Source organism: Cyprinodon variegatus, unplaced genomic scaffold (genome assembly GCF_000732505.1).
Source record: "Cyprinodon variegatus isolate N-32 unplaced genomic scaffold, C_variegatus-1.0 Scaffold342, whole genome shotgun sequence".
Classification (NCBI taxonomy): domain Eukaryota; kingdom Metazoa; phylum Chordata; class Actinopteri; order Cyprinodontiformes; family Cyprinodontidae; genus Cyprinodon; species Cyprinodon variegatus.
This window is the reverse complement of record NW_015150795.1, coordinates 315,081-328,325: the sequence shown is the minus strand read 5'-3', so window position 1 is coordinate 328,325 and position 13,245 is coordinate 315,081. Positions and strand designations below refer to the sequence as shown.

At 38.1% G+C, this 13,245-nt stretch overlaps 1 protein-coding gene across 1 annotated transcript; it reads left to right on the top strand.

The window, feature by feature from the left end:
- The first annotated feature begins 7,120 nt into the window (after positions 1-7,120).
- LOC107091529 lies at positions 7,121-12,047 on the top strand. The gene is made up of 2 exons (XM_015385510.1): positions 7,121-7,169; positions 9,830-12,047. Exons 1-2 carry the CDS (start codon positions 7,159-7,161, stop codon positions 11,409-11,411), a joined length of 1,593 nt encoding a protein of 530 aa, XP_015240996.1. The 5' UTR covers positions 7,121-7,158; the 3' UTR covers positions 11,412-12,047.
- Positions 12,048-13,245: the final 1,198 nt, after the last annotated feature.

The following is a 13,245-nucleotide window of genomic DNA, read 5'->3' as shown; positions in this document are numbered from 1 at the left end:
GAAGATGGAAGTCCAGCTTCGATAACACAGGTTGCATGAACCTGTCCATGATGAGCAAGCATGAAGCGACAGTGGAGAGAAAAAAATCCCCTTTGGGAAGAAACGTCTGGCAGAAGCAGGCTCTTCTGCCCCCAAATCATTGTTTTAGAACCACCTACTACAGATGCATGTTTTTGCACAATTCACTTTAGGTAAAACAATATTATTTCTATTTTTTATTTGAATATTAATCCAAAAGTTATGATCTCCGAATCATTTTAGGTAAGGAAAAAAAACTGTTAATGAAAAAATGATACAACATTTAGTCTGTTAGCAATTTTCATTTGGTGTAATGAAGTTTAGAAGCAGATTCCAATTATAGGATTAATCCCAGCATTACCTGCATTCAATCACCTCATCATACATCTCTCCTCTAGTCAATCACTATCATTCCTCTTCAGTCAATCATCCTGCAAGGTTTGCATAAAGCTCTCCATTCACGGTTTCTTCTGTTCTTAGGCTATGCTTCGACTCCACCCCATCTCCTCCATCATGCTCTCAGGCTCTTTCTGGGTTCCTTCTTCTCTGGCCTCAACTCCACCAATCCCGAGGAAAGACATATTGAATCCTAATCTCACAATGATGATCCAAGCTCATCCTCATTCACAGCTTCAGTGTTTTCTGCCTGGGTCTAAGTGTCAAATAATTGTCAGATCATCAATAAATCTTTATAGCCAATTCCCCTTAAATTAGTAGATTAACATGAATTTTTCAAACATGAGTCGACCTGCTAACAATCAGCATTTGGTTCCCTTCCCATTGGCAAATAAAGCTGGTCTAACCCCTCACTGGCAACTGTTTGGCCTGTTTTCTGAGTATAAATCAGCCTTAAAGGAATAGTACACCCAAAACATGATTAGCCTTCATTTTCTACTCACCCCCATGCTGAACAACACTCTGGAGTACTTTTTTGATATCTCAAATGCATCTGGAGATCTGGGAGGCTTCTTGCTGTCTGCTGACATTCAAATAATGGAGGTCTATGGTGCCCGAGGCAGAAAGGTCCATAAAAGTCCACAAAAAACGTGTCAATATTCCTCCATACTGCTCGTCCAATGTATTCCAAGTGTCCTGAGTGGGTAGCATCCAGAATTTACTCGAAACAAAGTCATTTAGAATGTTTTTAAGAGCATAAACAGTAGTGTATAGGATTTCCTAAAAGCGCGTTCACGAGTCTACTATTCCTTTAAATCAGCCTTTAGTGTGCTTTATTGTTTAATTCTTTTGTCCCTTTTAATCCCTCTCACCAGAGCTGTGCTATGTTTATCAAATGTAAGGAGAAAAGTTTGACCCTGCTAGATCAGACATGGCTGGCGCAGTGTGTTGACGCTCAATGGTATCACGTAAATTAACAGGTCGACCCGGGTCTGATGTTCCCAGGTTATTGGCCTGGTTATCCTCCAGCAGCAGTGTGTTGCAGTGAGCTTGTTGCAGATGTTTTTGTTTTATGCCCAATATTGAAGCGTGGTCTGCGCTATGTTATTTCATGCCACAATGCAAGGAACAATCAGGAACTAGCTGTGGGTCTAGATACGACCGGTGCAGGAGGCACATTTGCATGAATTCACTGCGACACACACGCAGACAACCTGGTTTCTGAGTATAAATCAGCCTTATGCCGATCTGAGCCGAGGCGTTTGAGGGCGATTTTAACCTGGGTCACTTGCCGAGTCGTTAGACACGGGTCGACACGGGTCAGTGAGCTGTTTCCACTAAATACAGATTGTTTCATAAATATCCATTTGTACAGTTAAGCTTATTTGAAATACATTAATCAGTCTATTTCAAATAACATTCATTGTTTGATTTGCACAAAGGAGTGACCTTTATTCATTTCCATAAAAGTTCAAATGTAAGCTAAGGTTTCTTTCTTTTGATGTCTGATATGAACTTTCAGCAACACTTTAAATAAAAAAGGAGCTGCAGTAGTATATATTTTGCTCATTTAGCAAAAATTGTGACCCAGTTTCCTTTATACTGGTAGAGGAAAAATGAAAAAATGAAAGTGCCAGGACAGTGTTTCCACTTTCCTTCTGGAAAACTTCCAGGTTTCTCTACCAAGATTCTTTAACTAATAATGTCGTCTCGTAGGAAAGGTAGGGTTATGGAAAAACTTTTAATTACAAATGTGTAATTAGATGCGGTGTCTGGGTCTATAGAATGTGTTGCATTTTCCAAGGCCATTGAGGCGATGGATACAAGCCCAGAACACAAATCAGCAGTGAAAAAAACCCAGATATTTATTTCCCTCACCTAGGACAAAAAAAAACTACCAAAAAAACAAAACAGACCTCAGAAGAATTTAGTTTAACAAGCTTCCTTTTTGTTATTGTCAGACTGCGACATCTAGTGGCTAGAAGGCAGAACAACATCATTTTAGATTCATTTTAAAATTTGACTGTTAAAGAAGTTTAAAACAGGGTTCTGTTAAAATATATAACACATTAGATGACTGTTAAAATATGTAATGACAACTGAACAGGTTAATCTTTTCCAAGTCAATTTGCTCAGTGTAACTCATTTTTTCTTCTTCTCTCTACTCAACCAGTAACTAAGGAAAATTCAGTTTTTAACCATAAGTGGGTTTTTGCCCTATGGACTAAAATTGATGGTTCCACAGGAGAGGAGCCTGATAACTAAAAGATCTGCCTCCCATTCTACTTTTAGAAATTCTGGGAACCACTAGTAAACCTGCAGATTGAGAGTGAAGTGCTCTGTTAGGAACATAAGGAACAATCAGATCTCTGAAATAAGATGGAGCTAGTCTATGTAGGAATTTATATGTGAGAAGGAGGATTTTAAACTCTAGTGTGGATTTAACATGAAGCCATAGAGAAGCTAGGACAGATTTGATCTCTCTTTTTAATTTTCATCAGAACTCTGGCTGCAGCATTTTGGATCAGCTGAAAGCTTTTAACTAAAGTCTGTGGACTTCCTGATAGTAAAGAATTACAATAGTTTAGCCTTGAAGTAACGAATCCAAGGAGTAGTTTCTCAGTCTCCCCCCCTGAACGAGATATTTCTAATTTTTCAAATATTTCAGAGACGAAAGAAGGACATTATAGATCTTTTAGTTATCAGGCTCCTCTCCTGTGGAACCAACTACCAGTTTTAGTCTATAAGGCAGACACCCTCTTCTTTAAGGAACTTCTAGCTATCTTGCTCTCAATCTGCAGGTTTACTAGTGGTTCCTAGAATTTCTAATAGTAGAATGGGAGGCAGATCTTTTAGTTATCAGGGTCCTCTCCTGTGGAACCAACTACCAGTTTTAGTCCGTGAGGCAGACACCCTGTCTACTTTTAAGGCTAGACTTAAAACTTTCCTTTTTGATAAAGNGAATGTTGGAGCTTGTTTTGTTTTTTAGTGTAGTCCTGGTTCTGTGACTGAGAACTCTCTTTCATCCTCAGGAGCATTATATGATAATGATCTGTCTTTTGGGGGAGGAGACCTGTGTTAGAATAATCCTAAAGGTTATCAAAAAGTGATAAGAGAGGACAGGGTTTTGAGCAGTAGTGTAGTGGTCCCTGAAGAAGTGGGTATACTCGCACTCTTTTTTTTTAATGCAGCTCAGAAACATTGAAATGTCAGACTGCGTTATTTATTTTACTGAAAAATTGGATAATCCTGGATAATCAAAAATTAATTGGAATTCATCTTTGAAATTATAAAAAAAACAATATATAACATAACAAAATCTAATATAAAAATGCATTTACAACACATCAAAAGTTATATCCTAACCCAGTGCTGTCAAGCCCTGACATGTAATTTGCCTAATTTATAAAGTCCAACAATAGAAATGGCCACGCCCACCTTGCATAGTTGATGCTGTCATCCAAAGTTGTACCGACATCTTTAAAGGTGAAGACCTACCTTTCTCTTCACTGACTGCATCTTGTCCAATGGGGATCGAGGCATAGTGGACAACAACATTAGGCTTAACTGTAACAGCGTAGCACCGCTAACATTAGCGGAACGGTTGGCTTATGTTAATTACGAGAACATTTGTAATTTGGAAATGAAAGTGTTGTTTGATTAGCTCGGTTCATATTACTGATTCTTTGCAAATACTAAATGCAAACTATTTAAACTAAACTCATAAATGTTATTTGATATGTTAGCAATATCAATCTCAGCCCCCTCTGCCTCCGATTGGTTCACTGGTCGTCATGCCTACAGGTAACCAATATAATCAGTAATCCCAGAGAGTACTAGCCAATTAGAAGCAGAGCAGCACAAGTGATGGCTTCACTGTCCTAGGAAAAAATGGGAAATTTGACCCGAAGATTCTGCTTAATATTGCGGATCATGGGGGATTTAGAAATGGGTATACACAATGACAATAGAAAAATAAGTGGGTATACCCATGTATACCCTGGACTGCATCTCTGGTTGTGATGAAGAAATGATATTTCTTCACTTTCAATGCTTTATGTCAGCACAAGGTCCAAAGTATGAAGATGAGAATGTGTGGTGTGGGACTATTCACATTTTGACAAAGCCAATCCAGTCTAAGATAGCATTAAAGGCTGCATTTAAGCTATCACCTTTAATGTCAGCATGGATGTTAAAATCCCCCACTATAATGACCCTGTCAGTATTCAACACCATATCAGATAGGAACTCTGAAAAATCTTCCAAAAATTCATCATAAGGACCTGGTGATCAAAAGAGTTATAATTATTAACTGACTTTGGAGTTATCAGTAAGTCAGACTTAAAGATAATTGCTACTATTCCGTAAAAAAAATCAAAAAATATCCACTGGACTTGGTTTCCAAGATTTGAAGACGTTTCGCCACCTCTCCAGGAAATGTCTTCAAATCTTGGAAACCAAGTCCAGTGGATATTTTTTTAATTTTTACGGAATGACTATGACCTGGATGACTGAGAACCTTCATCAGCATTATTGCTACTACTCCTCCGTCCAGAATTTCTGGGTATATGAAAATTTAAATAACTAGAAGGAATCACCTCATTTATGCTCATATAATCCTCTTGCTGCAGCCAAGTTTCAGTAAGGCAACATAAATCAATTTGATTATCACAAATCAAGTCATTAACCAGCAGACTTTTTGTAGAATGAGATGTTATGTTAAATAAACCATATCTAATTGTGTTTACTTTTTCCCCAATTGTAGTTGATTTTATTTTAATTAGATTAGCATGATTTACTCCTTTGGGAATCTTTGCTAATTTATTAGAGTTTGGCTGTGGGCAAGACACTGTCTGGATGAATGAGTGGGTAACAGTAAAGAAATTGTAGAAAGGTGTGTTAAACTACAAATCGGCTTCCTGGTCTGTTCCCTGGATTGTCAGGGTTTTGAAAGACAAATAGATTTGGCCAGATTCTTAGAGTCTTAGAAGCTGCACCATCCAAAGTGGGATGGATGCCGTCTCTCCGAATCAGACCAGGCTTTCCTCAAAAGGATTGCCAATTATTATTGAAGCTCACATTGATTTCAGGACAACACCCAGACAACCAGCAGTTGAATGACGACATGCGGACGGTTAAAGAGGTCATCACTGATCAAATCAGGAAGGGGACCAGAGAAAATTAGAGTCTGACATTGTTTTGGCAAACTTACATACCGAAGCATCACTCATTTTAGTTCCTTGCAGAGTTCCTGACTGCTTCTCTTCGCAGTCGGATCATCTTCATATTATCTTCTATTACAAAAAAATAACCTTTACTCCCTTTCTGCATCTTCTCCTTGGAGTTTTCCTTTATATGGCTCAGTAGACTTGAAAAAAACAAGAAATTTCTCCAAAAACGCAATCAAAAAAATCTTAGTAGAACCTCCAAAATGTTACACCAGTCTTTACTAAAAGTCTAGAACAAGCCCTTCAGTACCTCCAATTACATTACAAACAGGGTATGGTATGGAAATTTATGGTTTTGACAAAAAGACAGTGGACTATATGTACCCCGCTGGAATCAGATTAGGAATACACAATTAACTCTTCAGCAGTTTATATGCCAGCACAATTTAACCAATTCATTATTTTTTCATAAAAGCAGTATTAACTTTATGTTTTTAACAGTTAACCTCTTCAAGAATTCAATTCTGTTTCTAAAAGTGAAACAACGTGATAAGCCTTTTTAAACTGACCTGTTATAAACCTTAAGCTATTTTACTTTCACTCTTTTTCAAAAGAAGCACACCCTAAATCAGAAAGGTTGTCTTCAACCGGTTCGTGGAACAGCCTCCTGCTCTACTCGCTCTGATTATATAGATACCTGTTCCTCAACAAGTGACCCGTAAACATACCAAGAAAAAGCCATCCGTCATTCCTCATTCGTTTTGGTTCACATACAGCACAGTAGACGATGTGATAAGATAAGGTCCTAAATAAATACAAGTAATTTGCACTGAAGCCATAACACAAAAATGTGAAAACACACAGCAAAAAAATAAAAAATCCATCTAAAAAAATAAAAACAAAGCTAGACGATTATGTTATTAATATGATTTTAACAAAATCTGAATCTGAATTGTTGGAAACTGAAGTTTTGAGGCTATTTTCAATTCAAAATTCTACTGTGGGAAACAAAGTGATTACACAACGCTACCAACAACTCCGCCCTCGTTGCTGTTCTATAAAGTTGTGAAAGCAAATTGCCGAATGCTCTTCCTCCATCCTGCATCCAAGAGCTTCACTAATCCTACAGCTCAGGTATGGCTATTTCTAAAGAGAAAGCAAGTTAGTTGCTTATTCAGGATATGCTCTTAAATTATGACTCGTAAAGCTTTCATATAACAGAAAAAACTTGCATCTAATTGGAGTTAAACTGGTGCTTCTAATAAAAAAAACCAAAAAACTATTTTCTTGATCTAATTTGGAAAAAGGAAGGCAGTTTATTATTACAACTTTTTGATATATTTCCTTAAAATATTCATTATTCTATGTTAATTGTAACAGAGAAAAGATATACTATTCATAAAAAGGTGAACATATTTCCAAAATTGTTTCTTATTAATCTTATTTATATGATATCCAGCTTATTTACATTTATATCATTTTATTGTCCTACGAAGGTTAAACAGCATCTCATAAACAAATGTTCTTTTTTTATTTATAGGTAAACAGGTGTCCAACTTTTGATCACTAAAACAAGATGGCTGCACAGTGAGTATTATGGTACCTTATTTACTGTTAAAACGAAACCTTTAAAATCATATGTGGAAGAATTTCGCTTTGATTCCTTTTCAATTTTAGCAAAATCTTAATTTTGATATAGAAAACATTTTTTTAAGTGTAAATGAAATGTAGTTTTTAAGCTCCCAGTTCCCAGTCCTAACCTGTGACATACCAGTGCATGCTTTTGATGACAGTGGAAGATTCAAGATGAGATACCACACCTAATCTCTTCTTTTAACAGTTCCAGCTCTCATTAACAAAAGACAGGTGCCAATCACCCAGTGCCTGTAACAGAAACTGAAAACCACAAAACAACAGGGATATATGTTTAAACAATGCCTATTACTGTACTGTCCTGTGCTTCATCCAGTCAGCAAAACTTTTAGCCTTTATAGAATTGTACCATATTATTACCTGATTAATTAGCATCTTGAATCGAAAATATAGAAAATGTTTTCTACTAAGACGTAGACAACTTGGTTATAATAAAACAATTCTGTTGGTTTAGCCAAGATAAATGCATAACAGAATTAACAATAATAATAAAAAAAAAAAGCGATACTTATGTCAAAAAAGGTTTTTTAAAAATTACAACAGCCGAGCATGTTAACAGAAAGGTGGCCCAAAAAATAGAAAACCATCAAAGATCCTCTTCAAACCTGTGGATACCCAAATTGGGCGTTTGTCAAATCAGCAAGGAAATCCAAAAGACACGCAGCAGAAGATAGTGGAGAGAAGATTAAACACAAAAACATTGCCATCCCATATGTTGCTGGAGTCTCTGAAAAACGGAAATAAGGATTTTCTCCATTCACAAAATCCCAGTACATTTCAAGCCTAACAAGACCCTTAGGCAGAGGCTAGTGCGTCCTAAAGACAAAACCCCCAGACCAAATATGAGTGGACTGGTGTATGCTGTTCAATGCAGTGAGGAATGCTCTGATCTTTATATTAGAGAAACCAAACGACCTCTCCAACGACGCATGGCCCAACACAGAAGAGCGCCCTCTTCTGGACAAGACTTGGCGGAACATCTACACCTTATGGATAAAGGACATTCTTTTGAGGGCCAGAATGTTCACATTTTAGACAAAGAAGATACGTGGTTTGAGAGGGGCGTGAAGTAAGCCGTCTATGTTAAGAAAGAACAACCAACCTTAACCGGGGGTGGTTTTCAAAAACCTACAATGCAGCAATTGAGTTGATTCCTTCCTGCTATCATCGTATCCAAAGCCCTCTTACAAGGGAACAGAACACCTTGCTTGTTCAGCCGGGCCAACAAGTCCCTTTAACAACCCCTCCTTTCAGAGAAATAGACAGGTATAGGGTATTACAGGCCAAAAAAGAAACCAAACAACCCATTCCAAAGGGGCGGACCCGTTCGTCAGGTTCAATTTGCATGTTTTCTAAGCCAAAACAAAGCTTTGATTTTGGTCCACTCTATAAAGCCTTGTACTAAAAGCTAAAAGCATTCCGGATAGGGGGCGAAACATCTTCAAAATCGGAAACTGTTACGACATCTTATCTTTTCGTTTTTGGAACTTTAAGACAGAAAGGTGTGCGGGAAAGATCGTAGTTGAATCCTCCCACCTTGGAAAGAAACTATACCAGATGTTCACTTCTAGCACAGATTACAGTGGACAATTTTCCTTTTTTGGTTTAGGCCTACCTTATGACCACTGCTGAGGAAACATCGGGATGGCCTCTATGTTTGGTTTACTCATCTACTTATCACAAAGCTACCCACCCTCTCAGGATGTGTTTGACTCTCCCAATGTAGCATAGCTGCTCTCAGAATCTTCCCAACAGACCAGAGAATTTCCTTATAAAGTAAAAACAGACATTTATCATAGGTCATCTTAGCCCTGAGCCTTCGAATGTTCCTCTAACTCGGCCTGTGCTTTTGTTGCACCCAAAATGGAAATACAGACCAGCCCACTGGTTCACTGGCCCAAGAACATGAATAGAGGTCGATGTAAGACACCGGTTTAGCTGTTTAGGCTACAGTTGGGTTTACTTCTAAAAGAATTACAAAGCTGGCAGTTTCTCTCTTGAAACCCCGGGTAAGGCAGGCGGGGGGAAGCATATCGTCACCGGGTCGGGTTCTGTCTCTCCGTTCCCCGCTGGGTCCCTGCCCCCGTCCGCCGGGGTTCCCAGACCAGCCCCGGAGCTCACGGCTCGGTTTAAATGCCCGGTCCGGTCCAGTCAGTGCTGGACCCAGACGATTTTGAAAGTCCCCCGCGGACATTTTTTCTAGGTATGAAAAGTAGGAGAAATGTCCGGGAAAAAGAGGACGTCTGGTCACCCACTATATCAACAATTTGATGTTTCAGTGAATGAGTGCTTGTTGCTATGATGCGTCTTTGCTCAGCAGCTTCGCTCGTTGTAAACCAACCAATCAGCGCACATTTCATCTAAATATTATATCATCTTTTGAACACTTTTTGGAATAAATTAAGACCTTTCTTTGAACAATCTCAGTGGTTTTCTGGCTGGTTTGTGCAAATCCCTCACATTGCCCCTGTTAATATAAACCAATAAAATGAAATTGAATACAATGAATTTGAAGTTACATACCTTCGAAAAAGGTCATTCTAAATATTAATTAATTGATAAATTATTTAATATTCTATATTTTTTTTTCTTAGATTTCCTGACATCTCACCGAAATACAAAGACTTCGTCTCCAAAAATACTCTGGTTCATCCAGGACCTCCTGGTGTCTACAAAGTGGAAGTAAAACAAGAAAAAATCGGGAACTTGACAAAGATCATTGTTGGGGAGAAAACACTTGAGAAGACCAACAAAACCATCTTACTTGTTGGTGAAACAGGAGCAGGAAAATCTACTCTGGTCAATGTCCTGTTTAATTACACAATGGGAGTGAAATTTGAAGATGGAGTTTGGTTTGAAGTTGTCGAAGAGGAAGAAAGAAGTCCGACAGAAAGTCAGACGCCAGATGTGATAGTTTACGAGATGTGTGAGGGTCAGTCTGTGCCCTACTCTCTGAACGTCATTGATACCCCTGGATATGGAAGCACTGGAGGGATTGAACGTGATGTCCTCATCAGTCAGAGATTGTTGGACCTGTTTCAGTCTGAAGATGGAGTTCATGAGCTTCATGCAGTGGGTCTGGTGATCAAAGCATCTGAGAATCGACTTAGTGACCGACTGAGATACATTTTTGATAACGTGCTGTCTCTGTTTGGGAAAAACCTGGAGAAAAACATTGTAGTTCTCATCACCAACTCAGGCGGGAGACGACCAAAATATGCTCTAAAAGCTCTTGAAGCTGCCCAAATTAAATGTGCCAGAAATGAAAAGAATGAGCCCATTCATTTCCTATTCAATAACTGTCAGAGTGACGACCGAACAGATGAGGATGAAAATAAGATACTAAAAAGTTCATTTGATAAGGCAAATATAGAAATGAGCCAGTTAGAAAAGTTCCTAACAGGAGTTGAAGCGCAAAAGTTGAGCACAACTTTGGAAGTTTTGAATGTTCGTATTAGCCTGGCCGCCTGCATTTACAACCTGCAAGAAAGAATTCACCTGAGTGAGCAAAAACAACAAGAGATTAGACAGATGGAGAAAGGTCTGGATAAATATAATGCGAAATTGAACAGTGGTACACAATTATACATAGAATGTGATGAAGTATATAAGGTTAGAGAAAAAGTAGGCGTGGGATCCTGGGGGATGAAGCTTTTCTATGATTCTGCCACCTGTTGTGTTGTCTGTGAGGAGAACTGTCACTATCCATGCACTGTGGCCTGGTATGCTGACAAATGTAAGATTATAAAGAACGGCCACTGTACAGTTTGTACTAAGAAGTGTCCTGCATCCGATCATGTCAAAGAAGATTGGCAATATGTTACCAAGACAAGGAAAGTTCGTAGGACCCTGAAAGAAATGAAGAAGAAATATGAGGTAAAGAAAGAAGGGATTAGTGATATGTTGGCAGCTCTGAAACAAGAGAATGATAGGCTTGAAAAAGAGAAGAATGAGTTTCTGGAGGAAGCCTACAAGCATGTTATGAAGCTGGATGAAATTGCACTGTCTGTTAATTCATTGTCTACTTTTGTTCACTTGGATTTCCTGATTGAAAAGATGAAGGAGAAAAGAGAAGATCGTAAGGCTTACCAACTGGAGAAGATAAAAAACAGTCAGGATAAAGGTGTGGCGTCAGTGATGAAGGTCTTCTATAAAAAAGAAACGAAACTAAACTAAGGGATCTAGAAGTATGATCTTCAGAGCTGATGATGCTCTGTGGTGTGTATCATGGTTTTTGTTCTGTTCAAATTTTATCTCTGAGTTTTCATTGGTCTTATTTCCTTTTTGGTGTTCTAGTTATTTTTTATTGTATTTGAGTTTTCAGATATTTCTTGTTTGCCTTCTCCTTTTCCATAGCTCCCTTCTTGGCTCCTCTGTTCACACCTGCTCCCAATCTGCTAATTAGCTTTGCCTTGTTTTTCTCTCCCATATAGTCTCCTCCTGTTCAGTCACTCTTTGCTGGTTTGTCGTCATTTCTTTGCCCCCTTTCTTGTGAGTTTTCCTGGTTTTCAGTTTTTGTGGATTTTTGTTTAGGATTTTTGGATTATTAATTAAATCTTCAAGAAAAAACTTCAGCTTTTGTGTCTGCATTTGGGTCCTGTCAAACCCCCACCTTGACAGTGTGAAATAGTAGGGTGTCTTATGTAGACTAATTACTAACAAAGGAATGCTTTCTGTTTTCTGACACTTTACAATTGTATTTCAAATATTAATTCATAAAATAAAAATGAAAAAATAAGAAACAATCTGTAAAAACATGGTTGAAACTTTGAAGTTATTGTACTCTCCCAATGAAGTTAGTGTATAAAGAGATAAAAGTCTTAACTAGACATTAAGCTTTTACATATTGTTGTGTATCTTCACTGTAGCAGTAGAAATGTAGAAAATGCTGTCTGATAATCTCAACAAATGGAAGCTTAAGGCTAAGTTTCATTTAATTTGTGTCACACATTTAGGAAAATGCATTTTGCTAGATATTGTCAGCTTCATACGTGTTGCCTATTTTACCAAAATATAATATATGATGTGAGCTATTGGAAGATTCAGTATAAGAAAAATATTAATAAAGTAAATCTGAGGAATGTTTTATCATCGTTGTGTTTCTTTGGGTGAATACCTAAAGGTATTATTAAAGAGAAATCATTAACTAGATTAAGAGTAACAGAAGAATCCAGCAAGAGACAATAAAACCAGGGAGCATAAGTACAGAAGAGTGAAAAAGATGAGGGAACCAGGTGAGTCAAATCCATGGAAGAGCTGAGGGAGAGCACACAACATGGGAACTGAGGAAAGTAAACTAATAAACAAAACAGATGTTTTAAGGAGATGCATCCCAAAGTTTTAAAAGAAAAAAACCTGCTACCGACCTCTTCCTTTAACACAGTATATTTTTAGTGTTTCTTTAAAACAATAAGAAATACATATAAGAGCAATTCACTTTGGACTTTTAACATTAAAGGTACTGTGGAGGATTTTCGCCAATTTTTGAAAAAAACCGCCCTCTTCACTTAAAAAAATGCACATGCACAACCCTGTACCGGCTCCTGGAAGGGAATGCCTAAATGCGTGCGAAAGTGTGCACTGGCCCATTTCTCCTCATGCACTTTCTGTTCATAAGTGGCTGTTTTCATAGCTCATACAAGCTAACTGTGTCCAAACATCTGCCACAACCCCTAAATCCCTTAATCACTATATAGAGCGGTGAATATTTAGTGAACTCAGTCAACTTACTGTTCGGACGGATGATCACTACTTTTTGCTCCCCATTGATCATGTAACTTGTCCTCCACTGCGTGGTGCCAGCGCCATCTTTGTTATTAGTCGCTGCTATCGGGTAGCGACAGCCCATGGCGTCAGCAGGGCAGCTGTGACATTAAATCCCATAATGTTTTGCGAGGAGATCTATCCACACAAGACATTCTTTCTGGGATGTATCTGCCTCTTCTGAGGCATTTCTTTTCTTCTCCTACACTTCGTAGAGACTTTCTCTTACGACCCTCGGCCATTTTCA